Source organism: Halictus rubicundus, chromosome 16, assembly GCF_050948215.1.
Source record: "Halictus rubicundus isolate RS-2024b chromosome 16, iyHalRubi1_principal, whole genome shotgun sequence".
Lineage (NCBI taxonomy): Eukaryota > Metazoa > Arthropoda > Insecta > Hymenoptera > Halictidae > Halictus > Halictus rubicundus.
This window is the reverse complement of record NC_135164.1, coordinates 7,363,188-7,386,133: the sequence shown is the minus strand read 5'-3', so window position 1 is coordinate 7,386,133 and position 22,946 is coordinate 7,363,188. Positions and strand designations below refer to the sequence as shown.

Below are 22,946 nucleotides of genomic sequence, written 5' to 3'. Positions count from 1 at the left end.
ATGTTTCGTTTTGGAGTTAAAATGGCTTCGAGTGCATAGGGTTAAAATTGTGAAATGAAAGAAATTCCTTACAGGCCGACAGAATGTTTAGTAGAACTGTATGCGACCTAACTGTAGAAGACAAATTCTGTTCTCTACGTTTACTGTCGTTGTAATGATAATACGATTAAATGGTATTTCACACAGGTATCCGTGGGAATCGACGACACACAGCACGCTACTACCAAAATTTAAACACTTCTCGTCGTTATCGAATCTCTTCTCATCATCGTCGATGTCGACGACCACTCCTTATAAACGCATCACACCATTCTCGACAACTCCGGCATCGAAATACATATATACGACTGCCAATTATTTATACGCCAACAAATACAAGACTAAAGTAAATACTAATGACGATAATAGCAATAGTAAGAGCAAGTACGGTAGCACCACTACCAGGAAGTACACCAGTTATATGAATCCGTATTACACCATTAGTCCCCTTCCGAAAGTAACTAACGAGTTCAGTTACCCGAAAATTAGCCCGTTCAAACATAAGAGTACTATGAGCATGATGTCGTTCCCACCACCAACCAAAGGAGAGCAGAATGAGCTTCAGACGAATGGTCGGGGTAAGAGAATTCTGTATCAAACCAATGCCATTGTTCTCTTCTAAAAATGTGAAACTTCTTTCCTTTTGTTTCTAATCTTCCTTAATTGTCGATCGTTCTCGACAATGTTATCAGCCTGATAACAAATTTCTTTTGGGTCTTCTTCGCTTTATCTGTTCTATCCCCTCATCTTCCCAGGTACTATCGTGAAACATGCACTTCGACAGGTGTTTTGTCTCATTCTTCTTACTTATTCAACGATCATCTTTGATCACTGTTCATTTTATACTACGTAGCTACTAACGCTACGAAGCGATTATGGAAATCGTGACAGACTGACACGTCGCCTTTTCATCGGAGGATTGTTAAAAAAAAAAAAAACAAAAAGAAAACCAACTTCATTCAATTCACTTATGGAACAGTGAATAAATGTATATTTCTGTGTGCTTCATCAATTTTCAATCCCCTTCTTATTAACTCACACCATATTCTACGTTTCTTTTTACTTTAAACGGGACCTTTGATTACACGTTGTATATTCTTCATTCTCGATATCCCTTTCTCTTGTATTATTTTTTCTGGATGATGACGAAATCATACTTAAATTATGCTTCTCGGTTATTCTCACTTCTCGCTACCTGGTGTTCGATGACAAACGTAAGGGATTAAACATTTTTACACTTTTGATTTTACCGGTAAAAATATACATACATAAACCATTCAATTGGAATTCAAACAAATATTTATCGGTACGAGTGGACGATGTTAACAAACAATTATTTTATAAAAGCAATAGCATACAATATTATTGTGTAAATAAAATACTAAAGGAAAATCAGAAATTAAAGCTCCTGGAACACATTGGAAGTTCGAATGCTTCTATAAAAAGTAAATGTAATAAATTCAATTTAAACGTATGTTATCTTTTCAGGGCTGTGGTGTAATTTTTCTAAAGTGTATATTCCTTTGGTTGGCCAGCAAAATCTTGAGTTTTGAGCTTTTGAATCCCGTCGTAGTCGATTATTTCTCGCTACTTCTAAAACTCTCTCGATCGTTCGTTTTATTGGAATTTCACCGAATCCGATGGTCTCTTTTCAGAACCAGAGGACGATGAATGCACGGACGCAGGGTCAGATTGCGCGGAGCTGATTAACAGGCTGAGATCATGGCTGTGCCATTTGCAATCTGTGAAAAAACGTTGCTGCGCGTCCTTAAAGACACTTTGCTCCGCTTGATCAACAGAGGAAGAACGATTCCAATAAATTAGGACGTCGCGTGGCTATGTCGACCACGCAACCGACAGACAAAATATCGGCGTGCACTCAGCAAGCATTCAGTTCATCGAGAAGAAACCTCGACTGATGCGGGACTAAAAGTTGTGTCCCCGGTGTCGGAACACATTTTCCGAACGGCCTTTCAAAGTTCTGAATGCTCCCGCGGCCCTGGCCGCGCATCAAAGTGCAATTTCCCTTCGTTAAGTAGATACATGTAACTCTGTGTTATCCAGATATAATTTCATTCTTTCCTTTTTACGGTAGTACCGCAGGAGCTTTGTACAGAGAACGGGTGTCGCGAATTCGGTCACTGTCGAACAATTTGATCGATCCTTATTCGGTATTCAAACGCATATTTATTCGATACATGCGATCGCGCGGGTCACTTGTGTTACGATAGAAGTATTTCATTATATATACGCGTTCGTGTGTGTGTGTATGAGATGAGCTTTCCTAAATCATGAAAATTGTAGCGCAAGATAATAAATGGTGATTATACAATGGACGTGTCTCGTTTGTATCCTTCGCAACTCCTTCATCGTTTAGAATTCATTTCCTATAGGGGAAACTTTGAATATCAGCAAGCAGATGGTCCATAACTGAACAGCGGATTTTTGTGCATTTACATCAGAGAAAAAGCAGAAAGCTGAAAAGAAAAGAATTTTGTTTTAATCGTTTATTGTCGAGTTATGTTATTTCTGCTGTGATCTAGTTCACCATTTGACTATTCTATTTACCGATTACAGGATTCCTCCGCTGGATGGCGCCACGTACATCTTCCGGCAAAATCTGCAAACAGCGCCATTACCTCGTAGTGGCGAAACGCCCAAGCTTGTAGCCGATTAGTGTTCTCGATTCCTCCGCTGGATGGCGCCACGTACATCTTCCGGCAAAATCTGCAAACAGCGCCATTACCTCGTAGTGGCGAAACGCCCAAGCTTGTAGCCGATTAGTGTTCTCGATTCCTCCGCTGGATGGCGCCACGTACATCTTCCGGCAAAATCTGCAAACAGCGCCATTACCTCGTAGTGGCGAAACGCCCAAGCTTGTAGCCGATTAGTGTTCTCGATTCCTCCGCTGGGTGGCGCCACGTACATCTTCCGGCAAAATCTACAAACAGCGCCATTACCTCGTAGTGGCGAAACGCCCAAGCTTGTAGCCGATTAGTGTTCTCGATTCCTCCGCTCGGTGGCGCCACGTACATCTTCCGGCAAAATCTACAAACAGCGCCATTACCTCGCAGTGGCGAAACCACAGACGAGGTACAGGAGTAGACCAATCACCTAATGTACTTTTTTGTCTCACGTCCGCGGGGCTCTAGAGCACCCTTACCATTTTTGTGTCACATTCTACCGTATCGGTCGGAACTAGTATTGTGGAACCAATATCACAGACGAGATGTACGAGTACGCCAGTCACAATATACTGTTTCGTGTCGCACGGTATGAAATACCGAGTAATCTTAATTAGAAATCGTAATGAGAATCGAGTATCTTGTATACTTCGAATAATCATGCATAAAAGTTACTTTGACATGCTTTAAGACATGCTCAAGACATGCTTTAAAAGTTACTCTGTATCCCGAGTACTATTAGCCATTTTTACTAAAAAGATTAGGTGGTAAGATAGCCAAGAGGGTATTCGACAGCATCATTCGTAAGAGGAATTCTTACAATCGTTAAACAAGCAGAGACAATAAATTTATCAGTGTACATTTATCCGTGGTTCAAAAGTTATTCTGTACCTTGAGTTTTATCACTTTTCTTTACTAAAAAATTAGGTGACAAGATGGTCAAGGGAGTGCTCGTCGACATCATTGGCGAAAGGAATTGTTATAAACATTTATATTATAACAGGAGGTAAGGTTTATACAAACGGCGAGATGATAAGGCGGTAAATCAAGCGAGCCAAGGACGATGGGCAGCGGATTTGATATTTCGGAATTTTGGAAACGATGGCCTCGCGACAAGTATGACAACAGACGTAAACAAAAGGTTTACGTTCACCCGAGGCCGGCCTCGAGCTCGACCAGCTGAGCTATTGTCAACGCCGGGACACGGTCGCACCGAGGCAGTTCTTATATGGATGCCATAAACTTTTTGTTTGGTAATCCACATAAGAACTGTGGTGGCCCGAAATGGTTTTTGCGTTACCGGAGTTACCTGTACGATAAATTAATGCGTGCGAATATTCATGGCTTGAAAGTTATTCTATATCTCGGTTTCTATAATTTATTTTTACTAAATAATTAGTTAGCATGATGGTCAAGGGAGTGCTTATCGACATCATTGGCGAAAGGAATTGTTATAAACATTAAAGAGCCACAAATAACAAATTTTACAGTGAACTGCGTACATAAATTAATGCGTACGAATATTCATGGCTTAAAAGTTATTTTATATCTCGGTTTCTATAATTTATTTTTACTAAATAATTAGTTAGCAAGATGGTCAAGGGATTGCTGGTTGATACCATTACCAAAAGAAATTGTTATAAACATTAAACAGTCAGAAATAATAAATTTTACAGTGAATTGCGTACGATAAATTAATACGTACGAATATTCATGGCTTAAAAGTTATTCTATATCTCGGTTTCTATAATTTATTTTTACTAAATAATTAGTTAGCAAGATGGTCAAGGGATTGCTGGTTGATACCATTACCAAAAGAAATTGTTACAAACATTAAACAGTCAGAAATAATAAATTTTACAGTGAATTGCGTACGATAAATTACTGCGTGCGAATATTCGTAAATTAAAAGTTACTCTGTATTTAGAGTTCTATAATTTATTTTTACTAAATAATTAAATGGCAAGATGGTCAAGGGAGTGCTTATCGACATCATTGGTGAAAGGAATTGTTATAAACATTAAACAGCCAGAAATAATAAATTTTACAGTGAATTACGTACGATAAATTACTGCGTGCGAATATTCGTAAATTAAAAGTTACTCTGTATTTCGAGTTCTATAATTTATTTTTACTAAAAAATTAAATGGCAAGATGGTCAAGGGAGTACTTATCGACATCATTGGCGAAAAGAATTGTTATAAACATTAAACAGTCAGAAATAATAAATTTTACAGTGAATTCCGTACGATAAATTACTGCGTGCGAATATTCGTAAATTAAAAGTTACTCTGTATTTCGAGTTCTATAATTTATTTTTACTAAAAAATTAAATGGCAAGATGGTCAAGGGAGTACTTATCGACATCATTGGCGAAAAGAATTGTTATAAACATTAAACAGTCAGAAATAATAAATTTTACAGTGAATTCCGTACGATAAATTACTGCGTGCGAATATTCGTAAATTAAAAGTTACTCTGTATTTCGAGTTCTATAATTTATTTTTACTAAAAAATTAAATGGCAGGATGGTCAAGGGATTGCTTGTTGATACCATTACCAAAAGAAATTGTTATAAACATTAAACAGTCTGAAATAATAAATTTATCAGTGAAATGTGTTCGATAAATTAATACGTGCGAATATTCATGGTTCAAAAGTTACTCTGTATCTCGAGATCTATTAGGTATTTTTACTAAAAAATTAGATGGCAAGATGGTCAAGGGATTGCTTGTTGATACCATTACCAAAAGAAATTGTTATAAACATTAAGCAGCCAGAAATAACAAATTTATCAATAATTACTATCGCGGCGATCGAAGTCTGGCGAAGTTAGTTTGGGGTGGGGGAGTTGCGCACCGCGCACCGCGCACCCCACCACGGCGTCCGCGCTCAGTCAGTCAGTCGTGGTGCGCACTCAGGACGGAACGGGAGGGCTCCGGGACCAGAAGGACGAAGGACCTTGGAGTTGACCAGAGGTTCTCCAGAGCTGCCCTGGCCCACCCTGGCCTACCCTCACCTACCTTCGAGTGGACCAGGGATCCTCCAGAGCTGCAGTGGACATCAATGGTCAACCCTGGTCCACCTTAAGGTTCGCGGTCGGACAGCGGTTCCTGGAAGCCGTCTCCGCTAACCTTGGTCAACTTTCAACAGCTGGTAAGTGACAATACAAATATACATTTTCTATTTTGGTATATGTGTTTATTCAACGAAAGCCGTCAATTACACTGTCCAACACCAAAAAAATTTTGCAATACCTTTTGGGTGATTCTTATACACTTTGTCATCCTAAAACCGAATCTGAAAGTAGAATTGCTTCATCACGCAACGTTTTCGAAAAATTTTGGTTTTTGTAAAAATGCCCGATTTTGATACGAAACGACGTGTTACGCAAAAACTAAACACGCGAGAAAGTTCAAATTTGAGTCAAGAGATAGAGGGGACTCTCCTCTACATATTCATATAGTCAATTATATTTTTATGTACTTCCTAATAGTTGTAAATGGTTGTTAAAGTTTGAAAATGTGCCGACGCGGGTACTTTGTACGCTCTATTTTTGTATTTATGTGAAAAATCCTTTATCTAGCAGGAATTTACTATACAGGAATGCATTCTACAGACATTTCTGGTAAAGAAACCATTCACGAAAAGTATTTGGTTCCCTTAATGTACGAGAAGGATCAGAAAATGTTAATTGACAGCGTGTGCGCGACGCGTTCGCGCCAGACGGCCATTGCAGCCTTTTCGCGACTCGCCAGGGCCGTCGCTATGCGTAGTCGACGTTGGTACCACTCAAGTATGTCTTTGCTTACTATGCTTAATTAAATACATTTTTTTTTGTCTTTTTGGGTGCCAATCATTACAAAAGATTATAAAAATACGAGTTATATTCACATTTAAGCATTTCCACAATGAAATGTGAATATAACTCGCATTTTTATAATCTTTTGTAATGATTGGCACCCAAAAAGACAAAAAAAAATGTATTTAATTAAGCATAGTAAGCAAAGACATACTTGAGTGGTACCAACGTCGACTACGCATAGCGACGGCCCTGGCGAGTCGCGAAAAGGCTGCAATGGCCGTCTGGCGCGAACGCGTCGCGCACACGCTGTCAATTAACATTTTCTGATCCTTCTCGTACATTAAGGGAACCAAATACTTTTCGTGAATGGTTTCTTTACCAGAAATGTCTGTAGAATGCATTCCTGTATAGTAAATTCCTGCTAGATAAAGGATTTTTCACATAAATACAAAAATAGAGCGTACAAAGTACCCGCGTCGGCACATTTTCAAACTTTAACAACCATTTACAACTATTAGCAAGTACATAAAAATATAATTGACTATATGAATATGTAGAGGAGAGTCCCCTCTATCTCTTGACTCAAATTTGAACTTTCTCGCGTGTTTAGTTTTTGCGTAACACGTCGTTTCGTATCAAAATCGGGCATTTTTACAAAAACCAAAATTTTTCGAAAACGTTGCGTGATGAAGCAATTCTACTTTCAGATTCGGTTTTAGGATGACAAAGTGTATAAGAATCACCCAACAGGTATTGCAAAACTCGAAAAAAGTTTAATTTTGTTGGACAGTGTTATTATTTCTGTATTTTTAATTCGAATTTGCTTCGGAATTTTTCACAAGTTTCTTTTCTTGAAATTACATTATATTATATTTTTGACATACAATTGGTATTTTGAAATTTTATTATATTATATTATATTTTTGAAATAAATTTGGTATTTTGAAATTATATTATATTTTTTACATAAAATTCGTACTCTGAAATATTATATTTTTAACATAAAATTGGTATTCCTCCGAACGGAGGTCCCTCAGGGGCTCACTCACGGGCCGGGCCCGTGGGTGAGTACGGGTATTAACGAACTCGGGGCGACCCGAGCTTGTAGGTCGTTGCGTCCCAATTTCGCTTGATTTATTTTGGATTGGAATTGTTCATCTTTCCAATTGAAATTTATTTCTGAACTTTCAAAAGTTCTTATTCTAAAATTTATATATCTGGTTTTAAATTGGTATTCCTCCGAACGGAGGTCCCTCAGGGACTCACTGCTGTGGGTGAGTACGGGTACTCACTCGTGGTGAGACCCGGGCAATCGATAATATTCTCTATTTGTTAGATCTTCTATTATCTAACAAATAATGAATAAAATCGAGCTAATAGCTGCTCATTTGTAATTTGCGATAACATTGTGAAATAAAATTTAAGACGTACTGATAATAAAAACTTGTGTATTTAATTGAATTGTGTCTGAATTTATTTTAAACTTGCATGGGGTGGGCCAAGGGTCCTTCCTGCCTTCCTTCTCGCTTTCCTTGTTTACCCTTGGCCCACCTACGCCTTCTTGGCAGCTCCTTTTAATTATTAATCGAAACACACACTTCTTGTTTCGGAATACTTTTTCATTCAATAAACATCGTACATTTTTTCTGGATTTCTAATTGAAATTTGCTTCTGAACTTTTTAAAAGTTCCGTTTCTTAAAATTGCTATGACCCTAGCCTTTATGCCGTTGCGTCCCAATTTCGTTTGATTTATTTTCGATTGGAATTGTTCATCTTTCCAATTGAAATTTATTTCTGAACTTTCAAACGTTCTTATTCTAAAATTTATATGTCTGGTTTTAAATTGGTATTCCTCCGAACGGAGGTCCCTCAGGGACTCACTGCTGTGGGTGAGTACGGGTATTGGCGAACCCGGGGCGCCCCGAAGCGCCACCTCAGTAGATGGAAGTTCTGACTTCATCTACTCTTAGTTTCTTGTCGGGTAGGCCGTACTTGTGTACGGGGTTTGTTTGGCTCTCGTGAGCCTGTTAGATTTGCACTCTTGTGCATGTTAGGTAGGCCGCACTCGTGTGCGGGGTTAGCTTGGCTCTCGTGAGCTGGTGTTAGGTTGGCTCTCGTGAGCTGGTAGATTCGCACTCTTGTGCATGTTAGGTAGGCCGCACTCGTGTGCGGGGTTAGCTTGGCTCTCGTGAGCTGGTGTTAGGTTGGCTCTCGTGAGCTGGTAGATTTGCACTCTTGTGCATATTAGGTAGGCCGTACTCGTGTACGGGGTCATCATTTCTTCATCGAATACTTCGGTGTTCCTTCATTTTGTGTCTAATTATTATTAGTCTGTTTTAGTTGAATTACAACAGTTCAGCATGTTCATCGTCGAACGAAAAAAAGGAATCGTATGAAGACTCCTCGTTATTAATAAGTTAGTATTAGTTGTCGAGCAATTATTGTGTTCGATTTATTTTGTTAGTTTCGCTTGTTGATTTGGGTCACAGCCTTCTGCTGTGACCAGTTGGTAGCGTCACTCTCGAACCAGAGGCCACTACTCTGGTTCGCTTCTTTAATTTTTCTTTCTCGTAAATCTGAGCCTTCTGCTCCATTTTTATTTTCTCTGGAATTGTTCAGAGACTTGTCAGATTTAGTTTTTTTTTGGCTCACAATAATTGCTCGATTCGATTGCGTGCGTTAGTTATTAAGCTTGTTTATCAGTATTGTATAAATGTCGAGTAATTATTGCCGTAACTTCAGTTTGCTCGGTTCGATTTTTGATTCCGACACAGCCTTATGCTGTGTCGGACCTTGCTTGTATGTACCAGACCGGTTGGTACCGGTGCTCGGCGTAGATCCATTGAGAGGGATGGTTGAGAGACCTGTTCACTCGTGTAAAATCCTCTCTGCTGTAAGGCCACCCGAGTCGCCTCAACGCTAGTCGTTGCCTGGCGACAGGTGGGTGGGGGAAATGGGTATCGTTTGAACGCTTCTCTCGGCCATCGCTCTTCGTGAGGACACGTCGGGTATCGATGCTGGCTGGAGTTGGTTCTGCAAGCATTGTACGCGTCGCGTCACCCTCGAACCAGAGCCTTCTGCTCTGGTTCGGTTTTGTTTCTCTCTTCGAAAGAATCAGAGCCTTCTGCCTGATTCGTTCTTCACCCACCGTGGATCGGAGACTTCTTCTCCGACTCACACATTTTTTATCCGCAATAATTACTCGACATACGTTGCGAAATTTAGTTTGTAAAACTCGAAAGCGTCGTTGTAAGAAAGGGAGTCAGAAGGAAGCGTATTGAATTCCTTCTGGCTCCCTTTCGGGTCTCTCGTGCAGCAACCTCCTCGTGGTGAGACCCGGGCAATCGATAATATTCTCTATTTGTTAGATCTTCTATTATCTTGCAAATAAAGAATAATATCGAGCTAATGGCTGCTCATTTATAATTTGCGATAACATTGTGAAATAAAATTTAAGACGTACTGATAATGCAAACTTGTGTATTTAATTGAATTGTGTGTCTGAATTTATTTTAAACCTGCATGGGGTGGGCCAAGGGTCCTTCCTGCTTTCCTTCGCGCTTTCCTTGTTTACCTTTGGCCCACCTACGCCTTCTTGGCACCTCCTATTAATTATTAATCGAAACACACACTTCTTGTTTCGGAATACTTTTTCATACAATAAACATCGTACATTTTTTCTGGATTTCTAATTGAAATTTGCTTCTGAACTTTTTAAAAGTTCCGTTTCTTAAAATTGCTATGACCCTAGCCTTTATGTCGTTGCGTCCCAATTTCGTTTGATTTATTTTCGATTGGAATTGTTCATCTTTCCAATTGAAATTTATTTCTGAACTTTCAAACGTTCTTATTCTAAAATTTATATGTCTGGTTTTAAATTGGTATTCCTCCGAACGGAGGTCCCTCAGGGACTCACTGCTGTGGGTGAGTACGGGTATTGGCGAACCCGGGGCGCCCCGAAGCGCCACCTCAGTAGATGGAAGTTCTGACTTCATCTACTCTTAGTTTCTTGTCGGGTAGGCCGTACTTGTGTACGGGGTTTGTTTGGCTCTCGTGAGCCTGTTAGATTTGCACTCTTGTGCATGTTAGGTAGGCCGTACTCGTGTACGGGGTTAGTTTGACTCTCGTGAGCCGGGTAGATTCGCACTCTTGTGCATGTTAGGTAGGCCGCACTCGTGTGCGGGGTTAGCTTGGCTCTCGTGAGCTGGTGTTAGGTTGGCTCTCGTGAGCTGGTAGATTCGCACTCTTGTGCATGTTAGGTAGGCCGCACTCGTGTGCGGGGTTAGGTTGGCTCTCGTGAGCCGGTTAGATTTGCACTCTTGTGCATGTAGGTAGGCCGTACTCGTGTACGGGGTTAGTTTGGCTCTCGTGAGCTGGTAGATTTGCACTCTTGTGCATATTAGGTAGGCCGTACTCGTGTACGGGGTTAGTTTGGCTCTCGTGATCTGGTAGATTTGCACTCTTGTGCATATTAGGTAGGCCGTACTCGTGTACGGGGTCATCGTTTCTTCATCGAATACTTCGGTGTTCCTTCATTTTGTGTCTAATTATTATTAGTCTGTTTCAGTTAAATCACAACAGTTCAGCACGATCGTCGTCCAACGAAGACAACGAATAGTAAGAAGACTTGACAGTATTTATAAGTTCGTATTAGTTCTCGAGCAATTATTGTGTTAGATTCACTTTGTTAGTTTCACTTGTTGTTTTGGGTAGTTCGTAGCGTCACCCTCGAACCAGAGCCTTCCGCTCTGGTTCGCTTCTTTCATTTTTCTGTTTCGTAAATCTGAGCCTTCTGCTCCATTTTTATTTTATCTATCGTTCTTCAGAGACTTGCCAGATTTAGTTTCTTTTTTGCTCACAATAATTGCTCGACTTAAGTTTGTGCGTTAGTTATTAAGCTTGTTTGTTACTATTGTATATATGTCGAGTAATTTTTGCCCTAACTTCATTTTGCTCGGCTCGATTTTCAACTCCGACACAGCCTTCTGCTGTGTCGGACCTTGCTTGTATGTACCAGACCGGTTGGTACCGGTGCTCGGCGTAGATCCATTGAGAGGGATGTTCGAGAGACCTGTTCACTCGTGTAAAATCCTCCCTGCCGTAAGTCCACCCGAGTCGCCTCAACGCTAGTCGTTGCCTGGCGACAGGTGGGTGGGGGAAACTTAGGGTATCGTTTGAACGCTTCTCTCGGCCATCGCTCTTCGTGAGGACACGTCGGGTATCGGTACTGGCTGGAGTTGGTTCTGCAAGCATTGTACGCGTCGCGTCACCCACGAACCAGAGCCTTCTGCTCTGGATCGGTTTTGTTTCTCTCTTTGAAAGAATCAGAGCCTTCTGCCTGATTCGCTTTTGATCTCCCGTGAATCGGAGACTTCTTCTCCGATTCACACCTTTTGCTCCGCAATAATTACTCGACATACGCTGCGAAATTTAGTTTGTAAGACTCGAAAGCGACGTTGTAAGAAAGGGAGTCAGAAGGAAGCGTATTGAATTCCTTCTGGCTTCCTTTCGGGTCTCTTGTGCAGCAACCTCCTCGTGGTGAGACCCGGGCAATCGGTAATATTCTCTATTTGTTAGATCTTCTATTATCTAACAAATAGAGAATAATATCGAGCTAATAGCTGCTCATTTATAATTTGCGATAACATTTGAAAATAAAATTTAAGACTTGCTAGTTATAAAAACTTGTGTATTGAATTGAATTGTGTCTGAATTTACTTTAGGCTACCTCGGGATGAGCCGAAGGTCCTTCAATGCTCTCCTTGTTTACTCTTGGCCCATCTTCACCTTCAAGGCAGCTCGCTTTCAATTATTAATCGAAACACGCAGTTTTTGTTTCAGAATACCTTTTCATTCAATGAAAAAGGGTTAGTCTGGCCCTGTTGAGCGAGTGTTAGGTTACTGTTTGGTTTGCTCTCCACAGCGGGTTAGATTTACACCTGTTTACACCCGTGTGCGAGAACGGTAGGTCGTACTCGTGTATTGAGTTCAGAGTCGTATCTTCATCATTTATCATAGGTGTATGGGCTAAAGTACTCGTGGATCTAGTTACAAGATTTATCGTTCGTCAGAGTAGAGGGCGTAAGAAATCTAGTTGTTGTTAACGCTGTCGGTATTTCAGATCGTGAGACACGAAACCCCATATGGTGATTGGTCTACTCCTATACCTCGTCTGTGGCGAAACGCTCAAGCTTGTAGCCGATTAGTTTTCTGTTTCCGCCGCCAGGTGGCGCTGGTGGCACTGATCGGCTACTCGGTCGGTAACGTTTGGCTAACAGTTTGAGCGTTTTGCCGCTACGGTCTAGTGGCGCTATTTACAGATTTTCGGGAGCAGATGATTCCTGCCGCTTATTGCACTACCCCTTATGGGAATGTCGGCAAGAATCATTTGTTCTGTTCTTTAGGAGTTGGATGAAACCCCGAGCGTGAGCACTCTCATTTCCCTCTCTGGTGTAAACACTCATTTCGTCTCTGGTAATACATTGTTTTTATTTTATATTCGTTAAAAATGAATGTTCCTGGATGTTGGTAAGTAACAGGAGGCTGCAAAACAATATATCAAGGAATTGAATAGGAATTCTAGAAATGCATGAAATTGTTAATATCTGTCAGCAATTTTCAGCCGGTATATCGTAAGATTTTTGTAAACAAACCAATTTCAAAGTTAAATTGTAAAGAATACAAAAATTCTTTTAGAGACTACCACAAAAATCTATGTTTCTGTAAACTACACATGATATAGAGAATTAAAATTGAGCAATAATTGATATATCTAACTAACAGAGAGAAAATTTTCACATTGTTAATACTTTAAATTATTGTTCCAAATGGAAAGTTTAATAACCATTAATTAATATTTGTTTCTATAAATTCTTTAGATAAAGTGGTGAACTAATTTAAATTAGATGTTACAATGACAGACATTGTATATAAATTTATGAAAGTGCAGAACAGGCCTTACAGTATTAATGACATAGTATGTAATCTACACAATGAATATGGTAAAACTTCTGTACAAAAAGCTGTAGACAAATTAGTGGCTGAAGGAAAAGTATTTGAGAAAGTAAGATAATTATTTTTGCGTATTGTGAAACATTCTGTAGGTAGACAGGAATATAAATTAACAATTTTTGCATCAGGTCTATGGGAAACAAAAGGTTTATTGCCTAGTGCAGGATTCAAATTTGGATGTACACGAATTGATGAGAATAGATAAAGAATTACAGGCACATGCCAATGAGGTTGAAAGCAAACATCAGGAATTGGAGAAAGAAATTAAAGTTCAAGAAGCCTTATTGATATCTATAAAATCTAGTATCACAATTGATGAAGCTAAAAAAAGGAGAGATGAGCTCAAACAGAATGTTATGGTATTCACAAACAAATTAGATGAACTGATGGCATCGAGTGGCACTGAAGATTTGGCTGAATCTAGAAGAAAAGCAGAGAAAGCATTGAATGAGTATTCACGCGAGTATAGTAAACGAAAACGTTTATGTACCGAAATTTTAGATTGCATACTGGAAAGCTATCCTGGTAGTAAAACTGAGTTATATGAGGAAATAGGTATAGAACCAAAAATTCTTTAGTGGAACTCTCTACATTCAATATATTTTATTCATTACATTTACATATAAATTAACATTATTATATTTAAAGTAAGCACTTATGTAAGTTCACAATCAATACTCTCTATTTACATTAAAATACTATTTAATAAATAATTATACCTCTTGACATGATATGATTAAAGTTGTAAGATAATATTAGTGTAGTTCATAAAAGTATTAATAAACATATATTTTTATATTATTACATTATATTATATAAGATTAGTTTATAAAAGTTTCTACAGAATATATGAGGAACAGAAATTACAAAACTCACTGTGAAGTATACCCATACTCCATTTTTGCTGCATAATTTCTTTCATCTTTGACTTCTGTTCCTTCCAATACACACTGGCCATCAAGGCATATCTATGAAAAGAGTTGAAATTCGTTTATATATTATAACTTTGTTTATTATTACATAATTTTTGATTATTTTAAAATACAAAACGGCTAACTGAAGCTTACAAGATTAGTTCCACAAGAGGAACCCTCTGCTGCTGCTGCAATCGCTGCACACAAGCCATTACTCTCAGGAACTTCGCAATTCAATCGATAGCAAACCTCGGATTTGTTTTCCTAGCCAGAAAATACCATTATTATTATAAATTTTAGTACTATGATTTCTATATACTTACTTTACACGCGATACCGCCATAAACTTTCTTACATTGATCGTCAAGAGACATTAATTTTCCAGGCATGAGACGTCTTATCGCGGTAGCTTTCGGTGGCTCATCATAGAGGCATTTTGCTTCGTTTCCACTAAAATAAAATTTGTTAATATATAAATCAATAATAGTATGTCTATTTCTAAACTTTCTAAATATGCCGGAGTTTCTTTCGATATAAGGCGATGGCTCGGGACCGGCTTTCGTCGTATTTCGGATGAAGAAGGAAAAGAGGGGATAGGGATTTTCTAATTTCAAAATAAAAAGGGTCATCTAATATCGGAATAGAATTGTACATATTGACGATCGCTCGAGCTTATCCTCACCGCGACGGGTCACGAATGACTCCGACATAGCATACGGAGGGTTAATCATTAGTATGTGAAACCTACCTGATAAATTTGTGAAGAGCATTTATACTGCAATTAGACCATTTGAATTGATTTTCGCTTAACTGCAGAATTCCTGTCATGATGTACCCATCGTTTGGGGAACAGGTTTTAGAATCCTCTGCAGTACCGTCATGGTGGGCTCCCAATCTGGAAAAATTTATTTGAAATTATGGTAAATGTTAACTAAGCTAAATATTTTCCCATCAATTTTCTATTTATTAGAAAAGAAATGAAGACTTACAGATGCCCCAGCTCGTGTGCTACTGGTATAATGCCACTGAAACCACCATTATCTTCTGCCATTCCAACAGCCTCTGACATTTTTGTTTTAGCGTTCCTATTGCACGCGCCTTTTACATAAGCGTAACCTGTAAATATTAATTTATATTAATGTTTTTCGAAAATAAAACAAAACTAATTTTTTGGGATTTCACAGTTATCACTCTTTAGTTCAAATGATTTTACATTTTATTTCTACATTGTCATAAAATGTAAAAAAATAACTTATTCATTTCTTACCAACAAAATAATTACAATAGAGAAAAATGAGTTGCAGTGTAAAAGATTTTCAAACTTCTAGCAACTTCGTCTTCATATATTTTTTATATCTACGTAAATAACAAAATATGCACAAAACACCCTACATAGGTAATAGTTTCACAATTAATTAAAAAATGGAGGAAGAACTGCTTTTCACTTACCTAATGTCGACGGATCGCATAAATGTTCGTCTAGTTTACTGCATAAATTCAAACTGTAAAAATCAAGTCATTCTGAGTACTTCACTTGTTATACTTCGCCTGTGAATTTAGTTTGTACTCGATCTAATTAAATAGAGAGAAATTACTCAAGAGATTTCCAATGACTTACTGCGTCGTTGTAATTGCCATGTCGTACATTTTCCACGGGAATCTTTTTTCTTTGTAGAAATAAGTTGCCATACCATGCAAAGCATGATCGGAATCCACCAAGTTCGTTTGCAGACGGCTGTTCTCAATGTATGGAACTGCTCCCAAATCCTATAATAAAATGTTAATAGGCTAAATGTTTACTAACATTTGTTAAAAATGCTGTTAAATGCTGCTAAATGTTTATAGGCTTTCTTCCGTAATATTTCAGTTTTATAAATACACACCGTTCCTACAATGATACCAGCGATATTCAGTCGCACTTTTGGCTTCGTTAATGCGCGATATCGTAAATCAACTCCGTTCCAGAACGCAACAATATATCGTTTAGCTTGGTCAATATTCTTGCCCAGCATCCTAAATTGAAAACAGAATTTAAAATAAACAACGAGGTACATTAGAATAAAAATTGTAGGCTCATTTTCACGAAAGAAATACATCAAAACTTGCTGATGTAGAAATCATTTAAAAAAACTTTTTTGATAAATAAATAATCATTAAATATTTCATTTTCGTATGAATTAGATGATAACATTTCGTAATACAAAATAAATCAAAATCATATAAAGTAATACTCACGAATATAGATCATAATCAATGACTACTAAAACTTCTGGATACACTACTTCTGGTATTGGGTATGTGTTAGTCAGTGGATTTGTAATCTCTGAAAAATATAACAAATACGATTTTTACGTAAGAGTATCACAGTAAGAAGTAAAAGATAATTTGTATAAAACGACTGTTCACAATAATAATGAATTCAAATTACATAACAAATATACTTGTTCATTTTATAATTACGTGATAAACTTACTAAAGCTATCGTAATTTTTCTCCGGAATTTTCTCATAGACAATATGGTGATAAGTGTACATTAGAGTTTCTATTGTTGCCATTTGATCGAAATGGGACTCGAACCATCCGTCTTTTTCGTACAAAAGGCGAATAACGCGTCGTGGTAAAGAACGTATAACTAAATTCCATGGAAGAAATCCGTCCTAAAACAATTATTCTGCCAATAGTGAGCCAATCGAAATAAAAAAGATAATTATACTATTGTAGAAAATTATGAAACTCACAAAAGTAGGAAATTTCTCGCTTTCTGATGTAACCAAGACTGCTGCTCCTGATTTTTCGTCTTGCATTGGAGTACCGATATCTTTCAGTGCCTAAAATAATTTTGCTAATAATCACCCATTATGTAAAATTTTTAAATGCTTACATTCGGTATAAGAGTGTACTGCAATCCTTCTGGTGATTGTTTATTAGATTCGACAGTCCACAAAGGGGTGTCTTCACTGGCAAGGTATCCCTCAGTAGGATTTAAAGTAAGTTCAATATCGTGATTAAAGGTGTTCATATACATTTTTCTGGTACCATTTTCGTGTATAGCATTTATGGAATACAGCATCGACACAACTTCGTAGTCGGGCACTAAAAGAAAAAGTTTGTAAATTGCAGACGACAACGAACGGGTTCAACGATCTACAATAACAATCCCAACGTCACTTTTCAAACGTATTCAAATGTATTATACCAGAATCGTGCGTTGTATGAAATATTCCCATCACTTCATCTGCAGTCATCAATTCGTGAATCTGAAAACCAAAGGAAAATATTTCGTATAATATTTCTTGTTACTTTAAACAACAAATTTATTTTGTTAATAGGATATTTAATAATGCGTGTACGCAATTTTACACACGAGAAATTTCCGATAAGTATCGGAAAATATACTTTACCTTAAACGAATGGATCACCGGCAAAATAGACAAAGAAAGATAAATAAGTGTAGCCATTATGGTCAGAGGTCTGAAAATATCATAATTTTTATATTGTAACTTTTCCAAATTTTTTGGAGGCGTGTATAGCACTTAAAAAAATTACGAACCGATACTTTGCAACTTTCCGTTTCCAAACAAATGGTACACCTTTATGATTATATAGCTTATTCAATTTTCAAAAATTTACAATCTTCCACAATAAAAAACTATGTTCCTCGAAAATGTGTAAATATATATCGGATAGAAAAACAAAAATTCCATTTGTCCAAGAAGTAAAGCCGTACTGTGAACGTCATATATAACGTCAATTCAATATAAACGAAATCAGTTTACAGGTGGGACATGATACACCTGTGTACATATAGCACGGTTTTTAACAGGTACATAGTGTCAGCGAAATGAAAAAATTTACATATTTAAGCCATTTGGTTGACACGTATTCCTGATTGTTACTCCTGAAATTTTTTCTGTAAAAAAATACAAATTTTTGCGCGCAGGTACTTGTATTTACGGCGCACGCGCATTTTGGTTCCGAATATCGTCATTTTGTGTGGTTTTAAATATTTTGTTACTTTTCAATTATTCATTTAAAACCGTAACATACAGCTTTCGAATGGACCATAGAAGGATTCACAGAATTGTGAATCAAACATGCAAACTGTGGTGCCGTGTCGGTACAATCAATTTTCAACGCTAATTATATTTTACAATAGTTAAGTTTGGAGCCTATGGCAAGAACTATTTCTTCACGTCTGGGGATTCCCGCGCCGATGAGACAAAAAACATATGTTTAAAACATCTTATGTAGTGCATAAAAAGTATGTGTACAGAGTATCTCTGAAATCATAACACAAATGGCTATAATGTTTTTTATTAGACGCCTCGTTTAAAAAGAAAAACAATTGAAAATTCGGCGGAGACGCGTGTTTTTTGAATATACATTGACACGACTTAGGTACACCACGCGGTAGATTCTGGTAGTAATCATGCAACCCTATGACATTATAGTTTGTGATTTTTAACCACTGGTACAGTTGCTAAAAGACAATCGAACGCTTATAAACGCTTTTGAATTGTAAATTGATAAGTTACAATCGCAGTGTAAACATTTTTAATTTGTTAAAGTTCCAATATGAATAGTGATAGATTAGTACCATAATTTACCGCATGGTGCGCACAAACTTAATGTGTATAAATATGGCTTTCAGGAAATAAAATAAAAGATCTGTATTATTGGAGTACTTTAAACATCATTTTTAAATATTAAGACCCGCTTCCACAATAGCCTCGATTTAATATAATTAATAGTACATTACTTCTTACAAAAGAATAATTTATAATATATTGATTATTCGTAATTATAAATTTGCACAAATTTATATATTAATAAAAATATATACATATATTACTCTTAATTATTATTATTTTTGTACTTTGATAAAATGCCAGACGTAGCACATTGAACTTCTTCCAAGAAGCTCTGTGAATTATGCACATTAGTACCACCTAAAACAATTTTTACTGCCGGATTTTGCTTATTTAAATTATATACGGTCAAACTTTCTTCATACGTCGTTCCACCAATCATAAAAACGATTATGTCTTGTGGTCTGGAAAAATAATCATTTAATTAGTAATTTCATAAAAATGTTTACGTTGTGTGCTAGTTATACAACAATATAGGATTACCTTTTAGATATTATAGTGTCTCCAAGATATGGAAACGACTGTGGGCTTAGCTTTCCTTTTATTAAATCCTCCAGTGTTTCATGCAACAGTGGAGTATGCTGAGTATATATGTTATCTATGCCACTTAAACCTTTAAACAATTTTTTCGTAATCTTGGCTACTGATTCTCGGTCAAATAAATTGTTTCGCCTTGTATTAATACCACTGTATTCTAGAATGCTTCGCACAAGCTAAAACATTGTTCTGAAGTTAGTATTAAAATCGAAATTGTTTCATACATATTTATAATCATGCTTTTGCTGGTAAAACAAGAGTTTGACTCAAATCGTTTTTAATTATTAATTCATATAAATATGAAAAATAAATTAATGTAACGATTTTTGGATGAAAGTTTTGTCAAACTCTTGTCGATCAAATTATATTTCACTATACATTAACGTTTTTCTCTGGAACTCCTTTATTGTTCAGTAAACTGATCAATCCACTGATGTTGTTACTCGTATGTTTTTCATAATGTAATGCATACAACATTACCAATCTCGTCATGTCAATTTCTCGAATTTGTTTACTATTAATAAGTTCTCTAATCTTTTGAAGCTGCAACAAAATCCAGAAATGTAGAATATTGTAGTAAATAAATTATAGGACAGAGTATTTTTATGTACCTGCATCGAATGATCATTTTGACAACTAAGTTCTTGTTCCAACTCTGATACTTGCAATAAATGATGACGTTCCACTAGTGATGAAAGTTCGCCGACTACCGTCACATGCTTTGACACTGTACCAGACAGTTTTTTAAACAGAGGATAAGTTTCTAAAAAGTTTTTCATGTCACTTATACTTTCCACTTTTTGGTGTTTCTTAACTTTCTTTTGAAATTCTTCCATGAGTTCTTTTATCGTTTGCCCGATTTCGCCAAAATTGTGATATAAATTCTGTTAAAAGTCATTAAACATTATTTAAAACTGTCATGAAACTATATACGAACTTTAATAGTATATATTTGAGGATATCTATTTACGTTTGCATAGAACTCATCGTGTTCTGCACTAAGAACAACTTCCTTCAATTCTTTAGGAATACCCTTCACGTGTGATAAATTAACACGGTTGTTGTTAATAGTTATCAATTCATGAACCATTGCTTGGTACGTCCATTGATTTAATAATGGTGTAACAGGATCATCTCTTCTGTCCAATATAAGTAGAACTGGGCTTGTGTCTTGTCTGAAGATAAATGAATTTGATTCTTTACTCAAAACTTCTCGTACTTTTTCCGCTAGTCTTTTTGCCATTTCTGAGCTACTTTGATAGCGTATGTAAGGACATTTTTTAATTGATAGTAAAACGGAAATTATGCCTAAGATAGTTCGATGCAAGTGTACTGGATTCCATAGTAAACCTGTAGAATATAAGAAATAAAGCATATAAAAGAAAGAAGGTAAGTATATCCATACTTACTTTAAAGCATAGATAATAAACTCCTAAATAGAACGTTTTCAATAATGAAACTGTGACTAATCATTAAAAATACATGTTTTTAGTATACAGAAATATCAGACACTGCAATCAAACCAATCCATATCAAATTATATAAAATTTGCATATGTTCTGCATCTTGAAAAATTATGTTTTGTAAAATTTGAGACACCCAGCTCAAACAATTTGCAGACATTGAAGTTAAAACTTCCAAATTTTCTATTTATAATCCCACTTCAACAAAATCATTTTTTACTTGCCACCATTTACGTACATGTAGGAATGGAACTTTGCAGTGGTCAATTGCTTGACTAACTTGAGTAATGAAATAAAAATACGGATGCAATGCTCAAATTTATACAAATTGATCACTCGCTTAAGACTAAACTTCTTTTCGATCTTCATTGAGACCACTCCTGCCTCGTAATATCTTGAAAAAATAACGTTTCAATAAGAATAGATCCATCTTTGTCCTTTCCACCTATGGAAAATTGTCATCCCAAAGCTGCTATTATATAAAAAAGCAAATTATTCCATTTAAAAACAATCACATCAGACCATGGAAACCTTGATAATGAACAAATTTAATCTGATGCATCTTTTCCTATCGCCAATAGGAGCTGAGCTATTTAGCTAGCTTGTTTTAGGCTTACTATAACTTTTGGTATTCTAGAAAATCATAGTTTTAAGTGTGTCAATTTTCTAAAGATGATTGAACCTCTGGAATTTGATTTTCCACTGAGAAAAAATTGTTATGCAGCAACAACCCAAAGTTATGCCATCTCAATACAATATTGTACAATTTTAGTTTAACTATTGAACAATAAAAAATTACCTTGCGAACAGCCAGTGATTCCAAGAGAAAATAAATGTGGACTGATCGCTAAATAATCTGCGTAGTATTCATGTACTTCTTTTACCACCTCTTGTTCATCGTTTTCAGCCAGAAGCTTAATATCAGCTTTTGCAATAATGTTACTAAAATCTGTAAGAATTGATAATGAATTACATATAATAAATTACAGCGAGAAATAGAAACGATAACTATATCCGATTGATACTTACAAATATAATATGTTCCATACTTAGGACATCTTAATTCATTACATAATAATTCAATATTTTCTTTCGTTGGTCTTATGAACACTATACATTTCAAATGTTTTAATCCTTCGTTTCGACCATTCGTATCTATTCTTTCGAACAGATAAACTTCCTTCATAAAGATTTCCCATTTGCTGTATAACAAACTTACTATACTTGTCTGAAATATATGTAACAAATTTTGTACTAAAATTTATTTAACATAATAATTATCAATTAAATTATATAAAACTATAAAAATATTAGAAGACTCACTATTGCATTAAATATTATAAATAATTATATATAACATGAAAGCATTTGATTTTAATATTCGAAAATCCAAAATTCAAAGACCACTTTTTATTAAAATGTTTAGAAAATATTTACCGTTTGTTTATCCATCAAAAGAACTTTCATGCCAGGTCCACTTTCTTCTGTCATTCGTGTAATGTAAAACTTTAATGCAACAACCAAATTCATTTTATTTAGATTCTCCAAGTAACAACTGTACTTAATTATATTATTGTTTATATATTTTAATTCACATGCTATTTATTAATGTAAAGCGTTATTTCACTCGTTAAAACATCTCATCCACTGATTACTTGATTATTCATATCACTTATCACTGTTGTCAAAAGAAATTTGAGTCAGTGTACGTAGAGTATATGAAATCAAGATGAGTGAGAACCTAGGGAATAATTCTAGGAATTTAATTGGTTGTTAGGTTTGGCCAGAGAGGAAATTTCCTCTCTAGTTCTATGTAATTCACTGGTGTTCTTCTGAACAATTT

General features: G+C 36.4%; 4 protein-coding genes across 11 annotated transcripts in view; 2 read left to right on the top strand and 2 right to left on the bottom strand.

Annotated features, from left to right (window-relative positions):
- Positions 1 to 2,363, top strand: part of Sona (sol narae metalloprotease) — a 60,232-nt gene extending 57,869 nt beyond the window's left edge. For 3 of the 5 annotated variants that reach the window (XM_076801673.1, XM_076801674.1, XM_076801672.1), the window contains 2 exons: positions 187 to 617; positions 1,695 to 2,363. In XM_076801673.1, coding sequence (XP_076657788.1) covers positions 187 to 617; positions 1,695 to 1,831 — 568 coding nt within the window. In that variant the 3' untranslated portion in view covers positions 1,832 to 2,363. The remainder of the gene's footprint in view (positions 1 to 186; positions 618 to 1,694) is intronic. The other 2 variants (XM_076801677.1, XM_076801676.1) reach the window with 2 other exon arrangements.
- A 10,605-nt stretch (positions 2,364 to 12,968) lies between these two features.
- On the top strand, positions 12,969 to 14,387 carry LOC143362347 (homologous-pairing protein 2 homolog). 4 transcript variants are annotated; one of them, XM_076802408.1, is made up of 3 exons: positions 12,969 to 13,003; positions 13,408 to 13,592; positions 13,669 to 14,387. In XM_076802408.1, exons 2-3 carry the CDS (start codon positions 13,443 to 13,445, stop codon positions 14,116 to 14,118), a joined length of 600 nt encoding a protein of 199 aa, XP_076658523.1. In that variant the 5' UTR covers positions 12,969 to 13,003; positions 13,408 to 13,442; the 3' UTR covers positions 14,119 to 14,387. The 4 variants fall into 4 exon arrangements, with proteins under 4 accessions (XP_076658523.1, XP_076658522.1, XP_076658520.1 ...); XM_076802407.1 differs by having other exon boundaries at positions 12,975 to 13,057; XM_076802405.1 differs by having other exon boundaries at positions 12,975 to 13,136.
- Positions 14,388 to 14,412: 25 nt separating this feature from the next.
- On the bottom strand, positions 14,413 to 17,912 carry LOC143362012 (A disintegrin and metalloproteinase with thrombospondin motifs like). Its single transcript, XM_076801782.1, has 14 exons — positions 17,856 to 17,912; positions 17,651 to 17,711; positions 17,336 to 17,547; positions 17,193 to 17,282; positions 16,928 to 17,111; positions 16,690 to 16,777; positions 16,338 to 16,467; positions 16,073 to 16,221; positions 15,904 to 15,956; positions 15,444 to 15,570; positions 15,203 to 15,349; positions 14,778 to 14,904; positions 14,608 to 14,718; positions 14,413 to 14,508 (listed from the first exon to the last, which is right to left on the bottom strand). The coding sequence occupies exons 1-14, from the start codon at positions 17,910 to 17,912 to the stop codon at positions 14,413 to 14,415; spliced, it is 1,632 nt and encodes a 543-aa protein (XP_076657897.1).
- A 1,259-nt stretch (positions 17,913 to 19,171) lies between these two features.
- On the bottom strand, positions 19,172 to 22,802 carry Vps45 (vacuolar protein sorting 45). Its single transcript, XM_076801825.1, has 8 exons — positions 22,541 to 22,802; positions 22,133 to 22,331; positions 21,903 to 22,052; positions 20,611 to 20,990; positions 20,252 to 20,524; positions 20,019 to 20,183; positions 19,587 to 19,816; positions 19,172 to 19,507 (listed from the first exon to the last, which is right to left on the bottom strand). The coding sequence occupies exons 1-8, from the start codon at positions 22,631 to 22,633 to the stop codon at positions 19,309 to 19,311; spliced, it is 1,689 nt and encodes a 562-aa protein (XP_076657940.1). The 5' UTR covers positions 22,634 to 22,802; the 3' UTR covers positions 19,172 to 19,308.
- Between the last annotated feature and the right edge of the window lie 144 nt (positions 22,803 to 22,946).